The sequence below is a fragment of the Ammodytes marinus genome, assembly GCF_949987685.1.
Source record: "Ammodytes marinus genome assembly, chromosome: 2".
Taxonomy (NCBI): domain Eukaryota; kingdom Metazoa; phylum Chordata; class Actinopteri; order Uranoscopiformes; family Ammodytidae; genus Ammodytes; species Ammodytes marinus.
In genome coordinates, this window is record NC_137231.1 from 23,845,197 (window position 1) to 23,865,880 (window position 20,684).

At 43.3% G+C, this 20,684-nt stretch overlaps 1 protein-coding gene across 1 annotated transcript in view; it reads left to right on the plus strand.

Annotated features, from left to right (window-relative positions):
* The window catches only part of sema6a (sema domain, transmembrane domain (TM), and cytoplasmic domain, (semaphorin) 6A), a gene marked incomplete at its 3' end in the record, with an annotated part of 106,168 nt that overhangs the window by 67,534 nt on the left and 17,950 nt on the right, over nucleotides 1-20,684 (plus strand). The window contains exons 7-15 of the mRNA XM_080044018.1: nucleotides 4,588-4,678; nucleotides 6,013-6,132; nucleotides 6,682-6,770; nucleotides 8,994-9,211; nucleotides 10,995-11,126; nucleotides 13,098-13,253; nucleotides 15,736-15,909; nucleotides 17,628-17,768; nucleotides 17,899-17,976. Coding sequence (XP_079900144.1) covers nucleotides 4,588-4,678; nucleotides 6,013-6,132; nucleotides 6,682-6,770; nucleotides 8,994-9,211; nucleotides 10,995-11,126; nucleotides 13,098-13,253; nucleotides 15,736-15,909; nucleotides 17,628-17,768; nucleotides 17,899-17,976 — 1,199 coding nt within the window. The remainder of the gene's footprint in view (nucleotides 1-4,587; nucleotides 4,679-6,012; nucleotides 6,133-6,681; nucleotides 6,771-8,993; nucleotides 9,212-10,994; nucleotides 11,127-13,097; nucleotides 13,254-15,735; nucleotides 15,910-17,627; nucleotides 17,769-17,898; nucleotides 17,977-20,684) is intronic.

A 20,684-nucleotide genomic window follows, 5' to 3' on the forward strand; every position in this document is an offset into this window, starting at 1 on the left:
AGTACGAACAGTATCGGTTTGTGAGGAGATATTCACTGATTTTGACAAAAGGTTATCTTGACAACAAGCAGTCTCCTGACTAAATTACTCCACATTTAAAGGTCATTAATTAATAACTGTATAGTATAGTTAACCAAATGATTGTCATAGAAACGTTGTTCACCATTCAAGCTCCAAAAGATCCATCATTGTAGAAGTTGAAGGTTTAGATAAATGGGGTTCTTCCTCTGTTGGTTAAAATAACATATTTCTTGCTCCAGCTGCAAGGGCTCCAGTTTCCTGGCTGTTACAGTGTAAAAGGTTGATCAGGGAAAGGCTTGGTCCTCTCAGGGCCTAGAGACAGGATCCAGAGAAATGGGCCATGACTATTAATCTCCCAGGGAGATGTGTCCTTGTTTGGTTAACACAACCGCTTCTGGTCCAGGTGTGATCCTTTGCAACCGACCCTTTATAGATAGACAAGGTTGTGCAGGGGGAAATATGGATCATGTAAAACGAAGTGTGTGTGTGTGTGGGGGAGGTGGGAACACCAGGTACCAGGTAAACTGCTGTCATCACAGACATCAGATTTGCACAAGGTCACGCCTTTAGGCAATTATCCACTGTACTGTTCTTACTCTATAATAAAAAACAAGGGAACAGTTCCAAGCAAACAGTTCAGTAGTGGGACATTGGACACCTGCACCTCTAGTATTGAAGCTGATGCTGAACCAATTAGAACACTCCTAATGGGCACATTTTGGATCTACATTGTGTTTGTCTAATTAATTAGCATATAGCCTATGGAAAACACCAATGAGCTGCTGCACTAATTCATTCATCTATTTAGATACACTGCACTCCGGGCCAAGGTTACTGTACATTCAGCTGCTGAGCTACAACGGCTCCCTACGAGAACGAGTGCAACGTTACGGCGGCGCTGACGAAGTTTGACAGCTCTACCGCTCCCCTCCCATTACTTTGAATTGTGTTTCTTCAAAGCAAAAGCACTCCTTCCTTTTTTGCAGCTATGCGGGAGTTGACAGCATAATAAGGTTTGCAGGTTTGCCTGGTAAACAAAGGTAAAAAGAAATCAATCTGATTGTTTCCACATCAAATTTCTTTATGGTAATGTTTCAAAATGTGGTTCGGCGTGGCAGTTTTATGGATTGGTGTTGCACGTTTTTTAAAATAATGGATATCGCTGTGGACAAGGCTAACAGGAGCAAGTGAGCACTCTTGGCTTGGCTTGTTTTTTTTTTTCCACACATGCTGCCAACTTGACAGGAGCTCTATGTATATCTGCGGCCTGGACTGGGAGTGTCTTTCCCCTGTTCAAACGGCGGGAGTAGATCAGTGACAGCCAGCCAAGCCCAGAGTAGACAGAGGTCACTGCATGGGTGAAGTCAACAGAGGGGAGTGAAGGGGGCGGGCGGGGGTTAGTCGCTGTGGCGTGAGAGAAATGTGAGTGTGTGTGTTTGTGATGTGTCAGAGAGGAGGGGGGAGTGGTCGGTATAGCTGACACAGAAGCTGCTGACGTTTCAAGCTTAACCGGGTTTGCCCCGTCGCTCCATACGTCCAGACCCTCTGATACAGTGGACGCACCTGACCTTCAGCTATACTCACGTCCCATATGCAGGCCCGGATTAAGAGGAAAGATTACACTAGGCATACCGAATTTTTTCGGGCCCCCTCCAAACGGATACTTCACGATTTAGTGAAAAAACTACATACATTTGAACTGCCACAAGAGTATTATGCTAATTCATTTGTTTAAGAGTTGCGCGTTTGTAAACGGGAGTAAAGAGAAACGTAACCGTGTATGCGACTTCACGTCTGTTCGTGAGCGCACTGCAGGAGCACTTCTGTAAGGTGCGTGCAGAGTCCAGTGTGGGAGCAATTTTTCAAACTGGATGAAAAACAGTGCAGTGCAATGCTTTATTCAGCATAAAGTTAAAACACTTGTGCAAGCCTGATCTAAACACAAAAGCCTTGCGCGAGCGAAGCAGCGATTCACCTGGTGAAACCTGGCGTGGAACTCTGTGGTGGGCAACGGCGAAATTCACACTGAGACATCGCCGGTGTGAGCCGCCGCACAGAAACACTCTGGTTTGACGGCTAAAATAATAACCGGGGAGCAGAGCCGGCCCAAGCCTTCATGGGGCCCTAACCCGAATTTGATTAGGGCCCCCTCTCTAATGTTATCGTGGCCAAATTATTGACTATTGTTAAATGTCATTCACACACCCAGTTCATTGCTAGTGCCTCCAATGTCCAGTTTAGTGAAAATAGTAGCCAGCCGAGATCCTGACTCTCCTAGGGGGGTCCGGGGGTATGCCCCCCCGGGAGATTTGTTTACCTTTTTAAAGTGAAATGCATGAATCTGGTGCACCACAGATGAGGCTGAAATAGGCTATAGACTGTACACAGTGCATGGGAAACTGAGGGCAGCCCCATTTCCAATGTTTTAAAATAAACTCAATACCGAGTGATAAGTTAACCTCGGATGAACTGATTCAATTATTAGGCTATTAACTATCCAGACCAAAACATTGTATTCCTTTTTTTGTATGATAACTTACATTTGCATAATATGATGTTAATATATATAAAAAAAAAAAAAAAAAAAAACATTTTTTTTTTTTTTTTTTTTTAAATCCTTCTCACTGGGCCCCCTAGTGGAAATGGGCCCTAGGCACGTGCCTAGAATGCCTATGCCTAGATCCGGCCCTGCCCATATGATTAACTCAGCCAGATCTATAATTACATTCTGCCACTGTCTGATAACAATATGTGTTTTCAAACCTGGATATAATGTCCTACTATTAATTTCTCAAGAAACTCAAGTGGAATGAGAAATGGAGAAATGTGCTGGTGGTGGTGGTTGTGGTGTTTCTGTGTTTGTTGTAAAAGGTCACTTGTAATTTTCTCTGCCAAATCAACAACGAGTTCTCTGGCAGGCTTTTCCAGCATTGTGCCGTAGCGTGTGTGTGACCTTTTTAGTGGGCAGATGATAACCGCTTCCGCCGGGGACAGGAATAGAAAAACAAAATGACCTGTTTAGAGACCAGAAATGGCGGCGCAAGCAGTTTGCAGCCTTGGCAAGCTGTGCTCCTCTTTGTTGAGAGAGAGAGAGAGAGAGAGAGAGAGAGAGAGAGAGAGAGAGAGAGAGAGAGAGAGAGAGAGAGAGAGAGAGAGAGAGAGAGAGGGAGGGAGAGAGAGGGAGAGAGAGGGAGAGAGAGGGAGGGAGAGAGAGAGAGAGAGAGGGGAGAAAGTGAGGGAGTGAAGAAGTCATGGACGGGAAAGATAGAAAGCGAGATAGGGGAAGAAAAACGAGTATATATTGTGGAAGGCAAACAGTATGTTCAGTAATCTTCCCTGACCTCAGCCTCTGGCCAGTGGAGTATGGCTTGTTTTTCTTCAGTGTGTGTGTGTGTGTTTCTCTGGTATTTAGCCAGGGTAAGAGAGTGTCCTAAGGCGTGCTGGGGGAAGACAAGCCAACCCATGGTGGGATGATAGCGATCTTTCACCCACATCTGATCCTCCACCATGCCCTGCCAATCGCACTGCAACCACCACACTGGGCACAAAACAAGAAACTCTTGTCTGAATTCCAATTTACAGAGAGCATCCCACTAAGCCCCAAAACTAGACCAGCAGTGCCTCCTAAACAATGGATAAAGCTTTAAAATAGCTCATGGAAATGGGAGTACTGAGTGACTGAATGACAAAATTAGCTCTAAGTGTGGTTAAACTACACACCCAGTGCTAAGAAAAGACCACTCTTACATTGTTTTGAAGCAGAACAAAAACTAGGATCTCTTCTGAAATACAGCAATTTAGGGAATACGTCTTTCCCAAGGCAACGCTCTTAGCATGAGGCAAAGTTGAGGCTTCGACATATAAAATAATGACTACCGTATGATGAGCTATTTAAAAACTAGTGTGGTTTAGTAAAAAATTCTCACGTTCCTTGCTCAGGGCAATGTGCTCACCCAATTTTTCTCTCTGCCCGTTTATTTCCTCTTCATAACAGACGAAAGACTTCAGAAATCAGGCCAGGGGAAACAAGCGCAGTAAATGGGTTAAAGATCCATCTTGAGGGTTGTTAAAACCCTTCCTTAACAGAAGGATAAAAGGATGGCAGGGGGAAGCAAAACCACATCCACCCATACTGTGAAAAAGGCTGCTTCGGAAAATGTCCGTTTATTTTTTTTAGTAATCTCCCTCCATGACAGCTTCCCAAATGCTACCACATTGGGCTACTCTGACAGCTCTCAGTAGGACACCGGAGTGGCATCCACCACGGGACATTGGTTTAGGTCAGAGTCAGCCGGACACACTTCTTCTGGGCTGGTTACCACGACCTTGTGGGACCATTTCATTTTCACCATTTCAAAGTCCCCCACTCTCAAAGTGTTTTTTTTTTCAGTTGATGTGCATTCGGGTTGTCACTGATTTGACATTTCAGTAAAAAAAAATGTGTTTTCCTCTTCCAGATCTCTTAACCTCCTACTGGGAAACCAACATTTGCTGTCCTAGTTGTATTTCCAGTCCATTGTTTTGACCCTCGTTTGACTTTTCACCTCATTTGTTGTGACTCTATAGATGGACACCCTGGAGGCCCTGGGGGAAGAGATTAGTGGGATGGCACGCTGCCCGTACGACGCCAAACACGCCAATGTGGCCCTCTTTGCTGGTAAGATTAAAAGCATCTGTAAATGTCAATCCAACAAACAACTTCAATCTGCATTTCTGTTTATCATCACTGCAATGTTTAATCTTTAGATCTCTCCACTGGCTTAAAATGAGAGAATTCCATTAGATGAAAAATAGATGGGTGATACTACGACAACTCAATGACTGCCATGAGTCAAACACATTCACAGTAACGTTCTCCTATATGCCCTTTTTTAAACGTTGGCACATGTTTAAGCTAGACGGGAAAGTTGAATCCATATGAATGAGCGAGGGCATCGGTTGCGGGTTGTATTTAATATTGTTCCTAATACCCTGTGGTTTATTTTAATGGTACACTTTGACGACATGTCAAGAACCAAAGCCAAACTGTGTTAAATGCACTGTAGAGCAAATTGTCGAGGTCGAGGCCACATTCAGTAAATCATCCCTCTCTCTCTTGGTTTTATTGACCTCTTCTGTCGTCCTCTTTATCTCTACGTCACTTTCTTTCAAAATGCATACGATTAAAAAATCAAGTCAAAAACGGGATGAGTCAGCTTTCCGTTGGCGAGGTGCGATTCTTTTGCTGCAACTGACCGACCCCGCAGGCTGCTGAAGACATTCAGTTCTCATTCATATTTGCTGTGAGACGATTTATAGCAGTATTGATGAGCTGTCCCCGCCTGTTAAAAAGCAGAGGAGGAGACTAAATGCCTTAGCTTGACCATTTAATGTGTAGCAGAGCTGCTTGGAAGGAGCTGGAAGCACTGAGTAATCAAGAGGGCTCCTCCGACTGCTATCCTTTCAATTATGTAGTTTGAGTTTCCACTGTGGTTATAGCCAAGGCAGGCTGAGGTCATGCTGGTGGTGGATGGTGTTCGTGATGATGCGTGTGTGTGTGTGTACTTGCGTGCACGTGTGCGACTGTGGGTTTTTCCCTCGGGTACTCTGAAAGTGTGTGTGTGTGTGTGTGTGTGTGTGTGTGTGTGTGTGTGTGTGTGTGTGTGTGTGCGTGCGTGCGTGTGTGTGGGGAGGGGGGGGATGCAGGGCTCCAGTCTTTTGAAGTGTGTTTGTGAAAGTGAGCAATTACAAATGTGCACCATGTTTTAGTGTGTGTACAGCCTGTTTGTTGTGCATCAGAGAGTCTTTCCTTGGTTTGCAGTCATTTTCCAGCTAGGTCTGACCCCTCTGAAACATGTTTTCGTATCCACAGAGAGCAGTGGTGCAATTTCTGAGTGACTTCATGTGTTTTTCTTTAAACTTAACTTTACCCTCCACCTACTCTGCTGTACACCTTACGGCTCGCTCTTTCTTTCTCTGATTGCTCTTTCCGTCTCTGTGTATCCTCTCCAGGTGGCAAGCTGTACTCGGCCACCATAACAGACTTTCTGGCGATCGATGCGGTAATCTATCGAAGTCTTGGAGACAGCCCGACTCTGCGCACTGTCAAACACGACTCCAAATGGCTGAAAGGTGAGTGTGTGTGTGTGTTCATATGTGTGAGTTCATATATATGTGTGTGTGTGTGTGTTTGTGTGTGTGTGTGTGTTTGACAAGTTTGAAAACAAACTCATATTTCGGCATGCATTGCGTGCTTCGCCGTGTGTTTTTTGTCATTTATGATTTGTGTTTGTATGTGCCTTTGTGGCCCGATGTAGGGATCTAGGTATGACAGCAAGAGCACTTATGCTAATGATACACACTCAGTTTGCAGTCATCCTGCCAACCTGCACTGGTAGAGCTGATGTACCCAGGAAATTGCTCTGCCCCCCGGGAAAACAAACATGAGGCCAGACTGTCAACACTCAATAGAGAAATCCCTCTCTCTCTGCTTGCATGCAAATTGTTTCCCTGATATGATGGATGATAGATTTAGGCACGCAAGGCTCACAGTTGGTGCCTTTCTGCATAACATGACATATATTCTGGCTGTTTACTGTGAAATATGGTGTCAGAACCATTTTGTCGCGGCAAGACGTCTCTGACTCATATTTTTATTTTTTTATTTTTTTCCTCCTACAGAGCCCTACTTTGTCCAGGCCGTGAATTATGGGGACTTCATCTACTTCTTCTTTCGGGAAATTGCTATGGAGTACAACACAATGGGAAAGGTAAGCATGGGTCCTGTGCTTCTGCCATTGTTTGAAACCCTAATCAGAGGTGACTTCCCATTTACCGGGAGAATTGGGAGGTGCCTGAGGAAACTAACAGGATATGGGTGTATCGCATAGCTGGAAGGAGCTGTAAAGTGGCCAAACATTTCTCAGCAACAGATAAACAACTGGGCAGGATGCAGGACCGAAAATAGATCTAAAGAGAAAAATCTGTAGATGTCTGGAGATCCCATTTTGGAGTCTAAATACAATGCTTGAGTTGCACGCCCGAAATCCGTCCGGCAATGCTTCAATTAGACCTATCGTAACAATGTTTCCCAAGAGGAATTCCACCCAAGTGTCTCGAAGAAATTAGTGGAAGTGGAAGAGAAAAGGTTGAAGAAGAAACCGGCTTTCCTCAGTTCTTTTTACACAACAGGGACAGTAACAGACATTTTTCAATTCAGCTTTGCTCCCTGCCCTGAGAAAGTTTAATTGGACAGAAGAAAAATACCTTATGGAAATGAATCGCTCAATATGTACTTTTTTCAGAAGAATAAATGAAAGGCAAACACACAAGAGAGAGAGTGAGAAGGGAAAGGGGACGAGATGAGAGCAAGAGCGGAGGTAACGAGAAATACAGAAGCTGCTAGAAGTGACAGGCATGTGTTGTGCAGAGCATGAATACAGATTGGGCCTTTCAATCTGCTGGGTGTTTTGAAAGCAATGTCAGTATAATTATGTGTGTGGTGGTAGAACTGATGGTGCAGAGCGCCATTCAACATACAGTGAATGATGTCTCTTCATTATTATGAAATAGATTGGCCTTCTCTGACAGTGTAAGCCGTCGTTTGTGCTTTATGGCAAATTGATAACTCTTGTTATGTTAGTTTTTGATTTTGATTTTAAAGTCGGATGTACATACTGTATATCTAGAAAACGCAAAGGGATAAATATTGCATTACACAAGTGAATTAAATAAGCATTGAGTGAGGTTTCTGTGTGGTGTATTACGTGTGTGTAGGGCTGTAGCATCAGTGCATAACATATTTAGCGACAAAAAAACATGCAAAGCTGTACTGTTATATGTGATCTAAATGTTCTAGAATATCGCAGTGAACAAGTGCATGTAGCTGTGTGTGTGTATGTGTGTGTGTGTGTGTGTGTGTGTTTAACAGAGTAATTGAACGAGTATGTGTGTGTTCAGTGCTTTTGTGCATTTCTGGGTTGTAACGTACCTATGCACCGGCGAGGGTGTGATTATGTGTGTGTGTGTGTGTGTGTGTGTGTGTGTGTGTGTGTGTGTGTGTGTGTAGAGAAAGATCTGGTTTAAATGCATGTTCGCTCCAATTCACACTGTTTACTCAAGGTTGCAATTTCAGGTCAGGGTTAGATTTATTGCTGTTAAGTATAGTGTGACAACAACTAATTACAATCTTGGCTCTGTGATCTTACGGCAGATATGTAATTACAACGCCGACTCCTATTTGAAGCTATATACTTGAAATTTTATGTCGCCAGTTGCTGACTCTTTTACAGCATATCAAACACACCGGTTTTCTCTTTTGTGTCTTTAATTTGCTATGAAGTGACGAAACGTTGGTTGGATTAATACACTGTGGTGTTTCCCAAAGATTATTTTGTTCGAATGGGCAAACAGGGACTGTTCTGTGCTCTGCTGGGAACCAAATCAAAGTGTTACTCTGCGGGGAATCAAATTCAAAACTTGTCCACTGTTCAAAGTTCATTCTTGGCTTTTGAAACAGCAGTCAAAAGCAGCAGTGGTTTTTTCAATCTTGTATACACAGAAAACATGCTCAAGTGTGCAAAAAGCTTATATGCAAAATAGAATTTTCAGGGTAAAGCATGTGTAAAAAAAACAGAATAAAAAAAAATTCATGGTACATTATGGGTTGCTTACAACTCATAACAAACAGCAAAAATATGCAAAAAAAATTATGACCTCATTTTTTCAAAGATGAAAAAGTGTGAACAATATACATCACCAAATTGCTAAACCAACCAAGCTTGTGGCTTGATGCTACAATAGCTGCTATGTATCATGAGTCACACATTGGTATAGGAATGCAATCCTAAATTGCTGTGGTACTCTTTTGGTGGACTGCTAAACGCTTAAGTGCAAGAGACTGATACTGCAGATGTGATATGTGACTGAAGTGTCCTGACGTTAAGACCCGGGCTATTTAAATGTAATGTATTAACTGTGTGTGTCTTGGCCAGGTGGTGTTTCCTCGGGTGGCCAGGGTTTGTAAGAACGACCGAGGAGGCTCGCCCCGTGTTCTGGAGAAGCAGTGGACCTCGTTCCTCAAGTCTCGTCTGAACTGCTCCATCCCTGGTGACTCCCACTTCTACTTTAACATCCTGCAGGCTGTGACAGATGTCATCCACATCAACGGGAGGGACGTAGTGATGGCAACCTTCTCCACGCCTTACAACAGGTACCCTGATGAATAGAAAGCTATAGGGCATTGAAGAAGCAACTGCTATTGAAACCAGAAAGAGGTTTGAGGTTAGCAACAGATAGAAAAAAGATTTGTTGAGGTCATTTAATTCAGCTATCTTCTTGTCCCTTGAGGTAATTTCTGTCTAAACAACTGTAAAGCACTTAACATTTATTAAACCGATTATCTTTCTTGCTTTGAGTTACTTTTAAAAAAACGCCTTCAATTCATCAAATGATGACAGTCTGACCTTTGCTAATGTTATTAACGAGTCTGAGTTGCACCTCTGCTGCCAAGTGTGAGTCCAGAGACTATACTGGGTCAACATTTACATCTTCTGCCAAAACAGTGGTGGTGCCCTTTTGACATGCACATTTTGAATCTGATTTTTCCTCTCCACAATTTTTCAAAGCTGCTTTCATATTCATAGGCAGGGGGGAGTTGTTATCTAAATTGAAAATTACCACAAAGCCATAGAGGCTTGGCTGATAGCTTGCACATATTGTAATTTTCCATTTTATGGCTGCTTTTTAGCCGATAAGACAATTGCTTGTGACAATGCAATTGAGCATGGTTAATGGACATTAAAACCCAACGAAGCGGTGCCTCTTAAAATGTTCTATAAGAGCCGGTTCTGATCCCAGCATTAATTCCCCATTTCACAGTCAGGGGGAGGAATTAGAAGGAGCACATTCAGCCTGTAGACAGAGCTCAGGGTTTGTGTCCTTTCATTGTCTGACTCCATGTCTGGCTCGGTTGCTGCCCGACCAAATCACTTGCTAACTGGCTAGCTGGCTCACCATCGATCTGCCTTGTTAGCATCTCGATATGAACAGACATATGACTGTCTAATTTTGTGTACATACCCAATACGGAGGGTAATTACTGTAATTGAATAGCTAAGCATGGAGCAAGAATCGACAGCCCTCTGACCTTGCGCTCTATAATACTGCCCTTGTGTATTCCGTCTCCCCGATGTCTACATGAGCTCAACCCATGATGCAACAGCTATAAAATTCAGCCAGCTGCAAGGGATTTCTCTTTAAAAAGATGATCTGGTGATGAATTGCTAGTTTCAAATTCTAATTTCAGAGAGCAGATGCCTTTAAAAATGGAAAATTGAATCAGCGTTCTGCTATGCATTGATTCCACGCAGACGGAAAGAAGACTGTGGCACCACAGCTAGCACAAGGTTTTTCCCCTTAAATGAATGGCACTGAGGAGATAATCTATTGTCCATATTTCTCTCCTAACAAGTGGCCCTGTGATGAACTTTAGGCTTTTGTGGAAACCAACTCTTATTGGAGAGGAAGGGTTAGAGAATGCATGTCTCCATGATCCTTGGCAGGCACAGACACAGTAACTCATAGACTACTATTTTCAGCAACTCTATACAGTATATGCGCTCATATAATAGGATTGACACTATCAATACAGGCATAGGAGTGATTGCTACTGGAATACAATCATTACTTATTTACATAAAAATAAATGGAGGAAATGTATTTGTTTTACTCTCCTAGTGCATATGTTTTTTTGTATAAGTGAAGGAATTGTGGATACAGAAAACTTGACATCTTGACATGGCAAACTTGTATCAACTATTGTAAACATGAAACAGCTCAAATGAGCCACCCTAGAGGGAATTAACCCCTCTGAAAGGGGGCCGTAAATCCATGTTTCTGTCATAGTCTAGATTTGGCAAGGTGTTTTTTTGTAATATGTTCAGTGTAAATGGATTGTTTATGAGTTATTTTGTTGTGCTTGTGTGTCTTGGCAGTATTCCAGGCTCAGCAGTGTGCGCCTATGACATGGAGGAGGTGGCCAACACGTTCACAGGGCGTTTCAAAGAGCAGAAATCCCAAGACTCCACCTGGACCCCTTTTCCTGAAGAGAAGGTTCCCAAGCCAAGGTACAACAACTGTTAATTAACCACAGCATGCACACACACACACACACACACACACACACACACACACACACACACACACACACACACACACACACACACACACACACACACACACACACACACACACACACACACACACACACACACGCAAAGACAGTTTAAAACACATACAGTGCATTAAGCCACACAGTCTCTCTTTCTTCTCACTCCTCTCCCTCTCCCATACACACTCACACTCACACACACACACATGCACCTACACACATAGATACAATATATGGCCCCCTCCCATCCATGCATAAGACTTGTTGAATTATGATGTTTTAATATCACCACATTTATGCCTGGCGTTGCATCACTTTACGATTCCTCCCCGTTTTGTATTTTAGTACAGGATTACACATCCTATATCATGTTGCGTCACAACCACACATTGATTGCACTCACACATTCACACAGATACAACCCTCCTTTTACTGTTGCACCCCCCCCCCCCCAACCCTTTATCTCACCTCTCCCCCTACACACACAGCTGCATCAAAGAAGCGCTCAGTATCACCAAATGAAGCATGAGATCATTTTACAGATGGCTGGCTAATTCCGCAAATGCACCAGCCTGATCAATCTCCCATCTATTGCTTGCTAATTAGCGCGCTAAGAGCTGCTCTCCTATCCTCCAGAAGAAGAAAAAAAGATTTACTAGAAAAATCTTGGCTCACCATAATTGTTGGAACCCAATGTGTGTGTGTCTGTGTGTGTGTATGTGGCTGAGGAGGCGGTTCCTCACAGATATCAAGAGCCTGCACTGTATACTGTTGATGCATTGTTTAGAAGAGTGTGCATGTGTTGAGTTTTCCTAATTAGCACGCAATTACTTGTTTATGTTCAACAAGGTCACATGTTGGAAAAGATCAGATTTACGCGCCGTTGTTTTTCTCGTAGTGATTGATGTGATTGATTTCATTTGCATCCTCTGGTGCGTTCAGACACTTTATCTGCAGGCAAACAGACGGAGAGTTGTAACAATGCCGCCTAGGTCTGAACCCGCAGCAGACTGTCCTCCATGTGTTACACTCTCGTACTGAATCATTTACAGGTTTTTAAATTAAGAGAGGCCTGTTTTCCGTTCCTCCCTCCATATGTCTGCCCGCGTAAATGTAGCTACAACGAAGAATAATTTACTGCTTCATTTTTATTTTTTGATGTGACAAAAAGTTCTGAAAGGACAGCCCTTAATTCAACAATATCCATTTGCTGGCCACTCATTTTCAAAGTAAAATCAGACTACATTTTTCTTTGGAATGTCCCTTACCTTCATACACATAATAAAGTGGACCTATGACTCCACAGAATGACTGATGGATTGTTCTTCATTATTTAATTATCTTTATTTGGCTAAAAAACTAATTATAAATGTATGAAGGAAAATGTTCAATAGAAGATGAGTATGCATTTGACAGCTTTTGTTGCTGACATGTTGACAGTGTCAGACATTCAGTGTCCTGGCTGGCTAATATTTCTGGGACCTGGTGGGGATTACGTGGTGTGGCAGGGTATCAAAGACCACGCAGTAAAGATGGTTTTACAAGCTCTCAGAGGTGAGATGCCTGCAAAGGGGATATGCTATCAAAAGCAGCTTCTCTTTTACAAGCAGCTCACCAAACTCCCTGTAAAAGGCTCAGATAGATAGAATGTCTCTGTGTGCTTTAACTCCAGCCCAGAGAAAGGAAGACATCTATGTGTCGTCTGCTCGGACCAAAGCCTGTTTAAAGTGAGAGTCTAGTTATTTGAGGCTGCACTCTCATTGATTTTAGGGAAGTAGAACTTTCTGTGTTCTATCGGGGCTCTGGACTGAAACATTGCTCATTCCCCCTATACAGTCCCTGCAGAGGCTATTTATTTTGTGCTTTTTCCTCCTTCTACTCACTTTCCTATTTTTCTCTCCCTTCATCCCTCCTCTCCATTTTGCAGACCTGGCAACTGTGCAGGCACTCAGTCCATGGAGAGGTACAAGGTTTCCAATGAGTTCCCCGACGACACACTCAACTTCATCAAGATGCATCCTCTGATGGATGAGGCCGTGCCCTCCATTGCTAACAGGCCCTGGTTCCTCAAGACCATGGTCCGGTAAGTACTACACACACACACTCCCAAAAAGGGCCGTTGTCATCAGAGCCTCTATGAGCCTCTTTAGCCCAGGACAATAATTATGTGAAGTGCTGCTCCGAGAGTCAGGCTCATTAAAAACACACAAGTACTCCAGCACCAACCAGCCGCTTTGACCTATTTTCACTGCAGTGAAGGAGACACTGATCCACACTATACTGTCTCTCTCTCAGAGTGGCCGTGTAGCGATGTGATGAAGACAGAGTAAACAACTTGAAACGTGAAACTCGTTTGTTATATGTGAAGTCTTTATGCAAAGAGAGGTTTCACGTATACACTTATTAAGGAGACGATTTCAGATACAGTATGTGTGGCCTTTTTTTATTTTTGCAAATTGCCCGTGTAAATTCTCTGGTAATATTTCAAATAGAGCATCCTGGAGTACAAACTTTTATTTTTTAATTTTCTTCTGCCTTTGGCTTTGCTCCTGAGTTTCTGAAGTTGTGCACATTTCCCAAAAGCCAGTGCACTGTGGCTCATGTCATTTGATCATAAAGGTCTGTCTGCCTTTAAGCTACACTACACACATTCAGCCAATACTTTTTATTTGATTTTATTTGAACCTGGCTCTGATTGAATTGCAGCTGCTCAAGATTTAAGGTTAGCATTGCTTGCCAGAAGCTGTACCAGCCTCTTTGGTTGAAACATCACTTAAAGATGAGCTTCATAAAGAAGTCTTCATAGGTTTTTCAAATGATTTGAATCGTATCACATCTTGCTGCTCCTTTGCTGAAGTCTGACTCATATACCGTGACGGCCTAGTCGGATTATGAAGAGCTTTATTCAAAGTTATCCCGACAATTCTCTTGGTTCATTAGTGCACTATATCATACAACCATATTATAAATACCACAGTGTATCTGTCTTTTACATAACCTGCAATCAGGGTTATTTGATTTGATTTAAAGTGGCACTGCAGTGAGCAGAGCCCTTGCATGCAAGTCAGAGGCATTAGTTAAAAGCATTATGTAAGCTCAGAAAAGCATCATGAAGGCATATGAGGTGGAAGAGGGGTGGGCCTTTTATGATATCTGCCGTGATGTGGAATACTATTCTCGAGCTGAAGTCAACTGGAAACAAAATCCATAATAGGATTTGATACTTGTTACACCCCGGAGAGGACACCCCGATATCCAGCAAGAGCTTTTGTTGCTGCAAATTTGAAAAAGCTTTTCTGTCTTGAGACTGGCTGTGCTGTGGCACAGACCTCAGCTGGCTGAGCACAATGAATCCATTTGACGGGGGGTGGGAGGGAAGAACACTCTGAAGAATCCCCCTCTTGAGATTTTTATTATCCTGAATGGGAAAAACAGTGAATGTCTCAGTCCTTGAGATTTTATTATTTCGCTGAGATCAAACCCCATTGACACAGTCCTTGGAGCTCCTGTTATGCTTGAATAGATCAAAAAAACACATTAGACCTTCAGATTGCTGTAATTTTAGCTTGGACAAAGCAAAGCAAATAAGGGGATGGAGATGGGATAAGCGGATGTGACCTTGTTTTTTTGAATGGGCTCATGGTGCACATTGCACTTTGTAGTGAGGTTAAATTTATATTCATCTTAACCAAAGCAAATTTTAGACCTTTTCCAGCATTTTCAATCAGCGAACTCTCCATAAACCAATAATGAGGGTAAAAGTAGGCTTCCTAGATTTCTTGATTAGCTCTCATCTTTAATCTTTAAATACCATCTCCTTCAATTAAAGAACCATGGAAAAGAGCATTTGCATAATACACGCTGATGTGCAGATATTCACCTTTTTTTATAACTTTTACTTAAGTAAGTTTCTTGGCCCTGAAATTAATGGAGAGATAGACACCGGCATCTGTGATGCAATCTCATCAGATGGTACAAGTAAATAGCCTGAAGAGGTTTTTCTTCAAACCTGTTCTTGTTATTTGATCAATCTGAATTTTTCCTTTTTAAGCCCACAAGGAAAATAGGGCACTGATCCACAATAACATGACTGGCAGCTGTCTAATTTGCTAATTTGAATGCTTATTGTAGTGTTTGGTAATGAAATGAAAACAGATTTGCATGCACATCCATCAGGTGCTGTGCCAAAACCATGTGATCAGCAGCTGTTGATTAGAAAAAAAGCAGAGCTCACAACTGTTGTCTGTTGCTTGGGCAAACATTTTTTACGATTGTTTCTTATAAAAACCACCTGACATGCCCTATGGCAATCTGAGTTTCTAATGAAATAACAAGATTATTAGGACTCTGTAATCTCCCCTGCTGTTCCTTATTATCCTTTAACATCTGATGTGAATGTTTGAAGGCACAGTGATTTATTTTGAATGTGGTCCAATAGAAAACACTGTAGTGGGATTGAGTTCAAAACATTTACATTGACTTCCAGTTGGTGTTCGTCATCAAACTGACTAATTCATTGACTGATTGATTGGTTGATTAATCCTACTTGGCACTCCTTATTCCAGGTATCGCCTGACACGCATCGTGGTGGACAATGAGGCTGGTCCCAATAAGAACCACACAGTGGTGTTCCTGGGATCTGAGAAAGGCATCATCCTCAAGTTCCTGGCCCAGATGAGCAACGGCTTCCTCAACGATAGCCTGTTTCTGGAGGAGCTCAACGTCTACAACCCTGACAAGTACGTAGCCCTCGGCTCATATGCGCATGTGTGTGAGATGTGAACAGAAATAGAGAAACGCATGGCTACAGTTGCTACAAACAAGTGAAGGTCATTTCTGCATATGTGTGTGTGCAATTTTGCATGTTTCCAACCAGTTCCCAACTCAGCCAACCCACCAACCCAACAACCCACCAGCTCCATCAGTACCATTCAATTCCCCCCGACCCAAGCTATACAGTGAAGCCAGCCAGCCAGATGGCTACTCTATCATTTAAAAGAGTTTTATCAGGTTACACTCTGCCCAACCACAGCTACTAAATTAAAGACATAGACCCTGAGGCTCTTGGTAACGTAGCGATGTGGTTCTCAACCACAGCGGAGCCCCAGCTCCTCTGAAACGGTGACTGATTAAAGGAAACACACTCGCACGCCGACGTCTGTGTTTGTCTTCAGAGCCGGCCTGGGATCTCTCACTAATATATTACGCGGCCGTTGGTGCATGTATGGATATGAGAGTGTGTATGTGCATGTGAGAGTGTGTGTTCATGAGAGTGTGTGAGCTGGGCATGGTAGGGGTGAGCGAGTCAAGCATTGTTTTGTATTTTGAGTAGAAGGGAATGAGGAAAAATCAGCCACAGTTATGACCCTGCCAAAGCAAATATTTAGTTGAGGGTTAATGGATGAAAGGGGAAGGAATGGTAGCACAGAGGAGAACACCACAGAGGAGTGGTGGAGAGAAGCGCAGAGAAGAAGAGGAAGGGAAGAGGAGTGGGGACTTGACAGGAGGGCTTTCAAGGTTGCCACTGTTTTTTATGGAGCATGGTGTGGCCATGTGACGAGCCGTATGGAGGGGAACGAAGGGCAGGCCCTCTACCCTCGCCGTGACTCCTTATTGCCTCCTCCTCCCTCTAGTTAGCCCTAGCATCTTCTTGTTTGCCTCTTCTCCGTCTCTATGGCAGGGGCCGAGCATTCGTCGGCTGCTGGCCATCTGGCTTAAGTGGGCGTATGTACAGTAAGCGACTTTTCCCGCCTGCTTCCCTGCCTGCCTGCCTGGCTGGCTGACTGGTTGGCTAAATCAGCGCAAACCGGACTGCCATGCATTACCCAGTGTAGATGGACTCTAAGCCCTAATTGAGAGCGTTAATGCGGAGACCGGAGCACTGCGAAGGAGAGATTAAATTCCCCCCGAGCTGGATGGCGGGGATGGGGAGAGAAAATGGATTGGAGGGAAGGGATAGAAAGCTTGACACGCCCACAGGGATTATGAGCGTCCTCCTATGGGGGCCCCGGGTAGACAAAGAAAAGACTAGCATGGATGGAGGAATGGAAGAATGGTGGAGTAGGAGGGGGAGTTAATGTTAGTGGATTTTACAGTTAAGTGCGGTGTTATTGCCGACTGCTCACTGCTCACAGTGCCCATCTGTCTGTTTATCCGTTGTATCTGTATCACCCCTCTTTTCTGTAACTCCCTTTATCTCCCACTCTGCTCCTGACCCCCATGTTCTCCAGGCCAGCATTATCTCTGCTCTTCCCTGACCTCGCAGTTTGTCTCTCTATTAATCTTCCTCTTTTTATCTCTTCAAATGAGCTGTTAAATCTCCCTTTTCTGCCTCTTACCATCTCTTTCTCTCCAACTTGTTTTTGTTGTTGTCCCTGAATAGCCTGATCAGCTGAAAGAAAAGACACAGTAATCCATGTGTTGTCCTCTTGTCTGCCTCCTTCTCTCTCCCCTCTAGGTGCAGTGTAGACGGTGTTGAGGACAAGCGCATCGTCGGCATACAGATAGACAGCAAGAGTCACGCTCTGTGGGTCGCCTTCACCTCCTGTGTGGTTAAAGTGCCGCTGTCTCGCTGTGAAAGACACGGCAGATGCAAGAAGTAAGTTTCATGCTTGCACATTTGATGGTCATGTATTTATTCACAAACAGCCAAATGGTTTCGATTCGCTCCGACGTACTGCAGTATATAAAATGATGAGGAGCTGATGGTATGTTTATGTCACTTACAGGTCTTGTATAGCCTCCAGAGATCCGTACTGTGGTTGGGTGTCAGAGGGAGCCTGCAGACAGGTGGTTGGCAACACCAAGTAAGTGATGTTAAGAAATGTGTTCAGTAAACAAGATCACAACAGGCTTTTCTTTACGGACAATGACATTTTCACATGTCACCGTCGCACAAACACAGGTGTCGATAATACGATGGATGGATGGCTGTGGCATTTAGGAACTGCTTTGATTTTGGGGACCTGGTATTGTACATGCGGTCTCACGGTCACACTTTCCTGCCTAACTGGAACATTTGAACAGGGCAAAGCCTGTTGTCAATGTTACTTGTAACACATGTTCTTTTCCTACTTCCTGATTAGTAAAAAAAACTTTGAAGCAGCAAGAATTACTTGTGTTTTTAATGTACCAGAAGTATAAGTCCTTCATTTATTTTCTCCAAAAACAATGATAGGTGAGTAGCAATCCCAATGCAATGGGCTCAAGGTATGCTGTTTTGCTGCTACACTAAACATTACACATTGAAACCTGATAATACATTTAAACCAGTTCATGTCAGACTCTGGATTAAATGCAACCATTTTGTTCCTAATACAGCTCTGGTGAGCCTCTTATCCATAGCAGGGGTACATAGTAGAACTATGAGCCATCCTCCATATAAAACTAACAGAAAAGCATAATTTTTCTGGTCGTGTTTACAACATTTATCATTAAATTATCCAGGAGACTCTGTGGTTTCTAGGTTTAGGACCATTGATGAGCAACATTAATCTATTTTTTCCCAACCCTCTTTGTCAAGCCTTGTAGGATTACCCTCTCTATTTGTCGTGTCTGTCATCTTTTTAATTTAATGGAGGCAATTTCCTCCAGCTGAAAGGGCTACTGGCAGGATAAATGGAAGGAAAGTGTTGTTTGCCCCGGGCTTCGGGGTTGGGTATGCAGGGCTGGGGAACACTTGATGGTCGCGGTATAGCTATAATTTGTGGCTGTAGTTATGACACAGAACCAGATTATGCTTTCTGAACAAACAGCAGATGGAGTCTTGTGGTGGGAAAAAAACATTTTACAGATGAAGTCATAACAAAAGGACCAGTTCTCCACTGGCTATTTGACGCTGAATGAATTTGATCCCCCTGCTGCAAAATGATTGGTCGGGCGTGCCAATACAACAGCAAAGGCACACGTACCCACATGTATACACAAAACTCTTCCGCCAAGAAAAACACACGCAGCCCCGTCCTATTATTATTCCGTAAAGCTGCAGTGGACTGTTCTGATTGAGTTTCCACTTTGGAGCAGGAGCTGACACGGAGGCATTAAGAGGGCAGATGACCTTGCTCCTTTACTGTACAACATTTCTAGGTGGTGGTGGGATTAGGCCCGATGGGATGTGTTAGGCCGCGGTGAGCTTTTTTCTAGGCTTGACAGAAGGAGGGATGGAATGATGGGATTATTATTATAAATGAGGGAGGGGAGACTCAGAGGCATTTTGTCGTGAAATAAAAACTGTTCATTCGAGAAGTTACCTGCAAAGATGTGACTTTTTTTCAACATCATTCTCCCATTCTTACTTTTTCGTTTCCTCGTTAAAATACCTGCGTATGCCTATCCCAGTCTGTTCATCTATTTTTATCCATCTTTCTTTTTTCTATCTTTCCTCTGACATATTCTTTCTCTCCTGCATGCCTCCCCTCCTTTCCATATCCATCTGGCCTCATTACTAACGTGCCAGCTTTCCTGTGTGGAGTAATGCCTCTCATACCTAATGTCTATGTAGGCCTACAGCTTGCACTCTGCTCTCCTGCAATATGGTCCACAGTCACCCCCTGATCATGCATATGATTCTGTATGGTTGTTATTATGTAAACACGGTACATGAGTGTGTTTCACTGAAAACACATCAGCATATTATTCATAATTTGTTTATAATGTAAGCCATATGTCACGTCCATTGACCCCTGGTATTTCTCTGGATACAGGGTGGGGTCTTGAATACAGGGTTATTAACTGGTGAAACCCTGAGTACTAAAGTATGACTTTATTGCAGGTATTCCTTTTTAAATCAAATCCACTTCATCAATTCAAAATACATCAGTGACTTTGATTAAACCTTAGCTTACTTTACACTATATGTACAGTATATATATATGTCCCTGGACGGCCATTTACTTCTGATATGAATACTTAATGCTATTATGCCTGAACCTCCATTTCAGCAACCAAGACCCACCACACCTCTTTCACATTAATCATATCTGATGGCAACACAATATAACATGTGGCCCGTGGCTGCCTCCAGTTATGTTCCATACAGTTTGAATTTGATTTAAAAATGCATTACACAGTTGCAGTTGGATCTTAACCTTGAGTTGAACCGTCTCTATAGTGTCAAACTCGAACACACTGCACTCCTGTTGTTAGAATGAAGCCGCTATGGGACCTCGACCGCCCTTTGACTGCGGGTTCACATTATGGTTCATTCACTTTCACATGTGCCAAGTAGGGGCCAGACGCTGCATCGGTAGTGTGACTACTCATTGTTAATTCATCTCGAGACCGATGGGATTTAAGCCGTGTAATCTGTGTCTCAACACAGTCTCACCCACCATATAAGGTTATTAATATCTACCATGGAAACCACGATCACATGGTTGCCAGTGTTTTTGTTTCTTGTCCATGAAGCCAAACAACATTTCATGGCCGGGGCGAGGCAACGTGTGGATACTGTTAGGGGAAATCGGGTTCTTGGACGGCGTATGTGCTTGGACAGGTTTAATTGTGCAACTCTGCG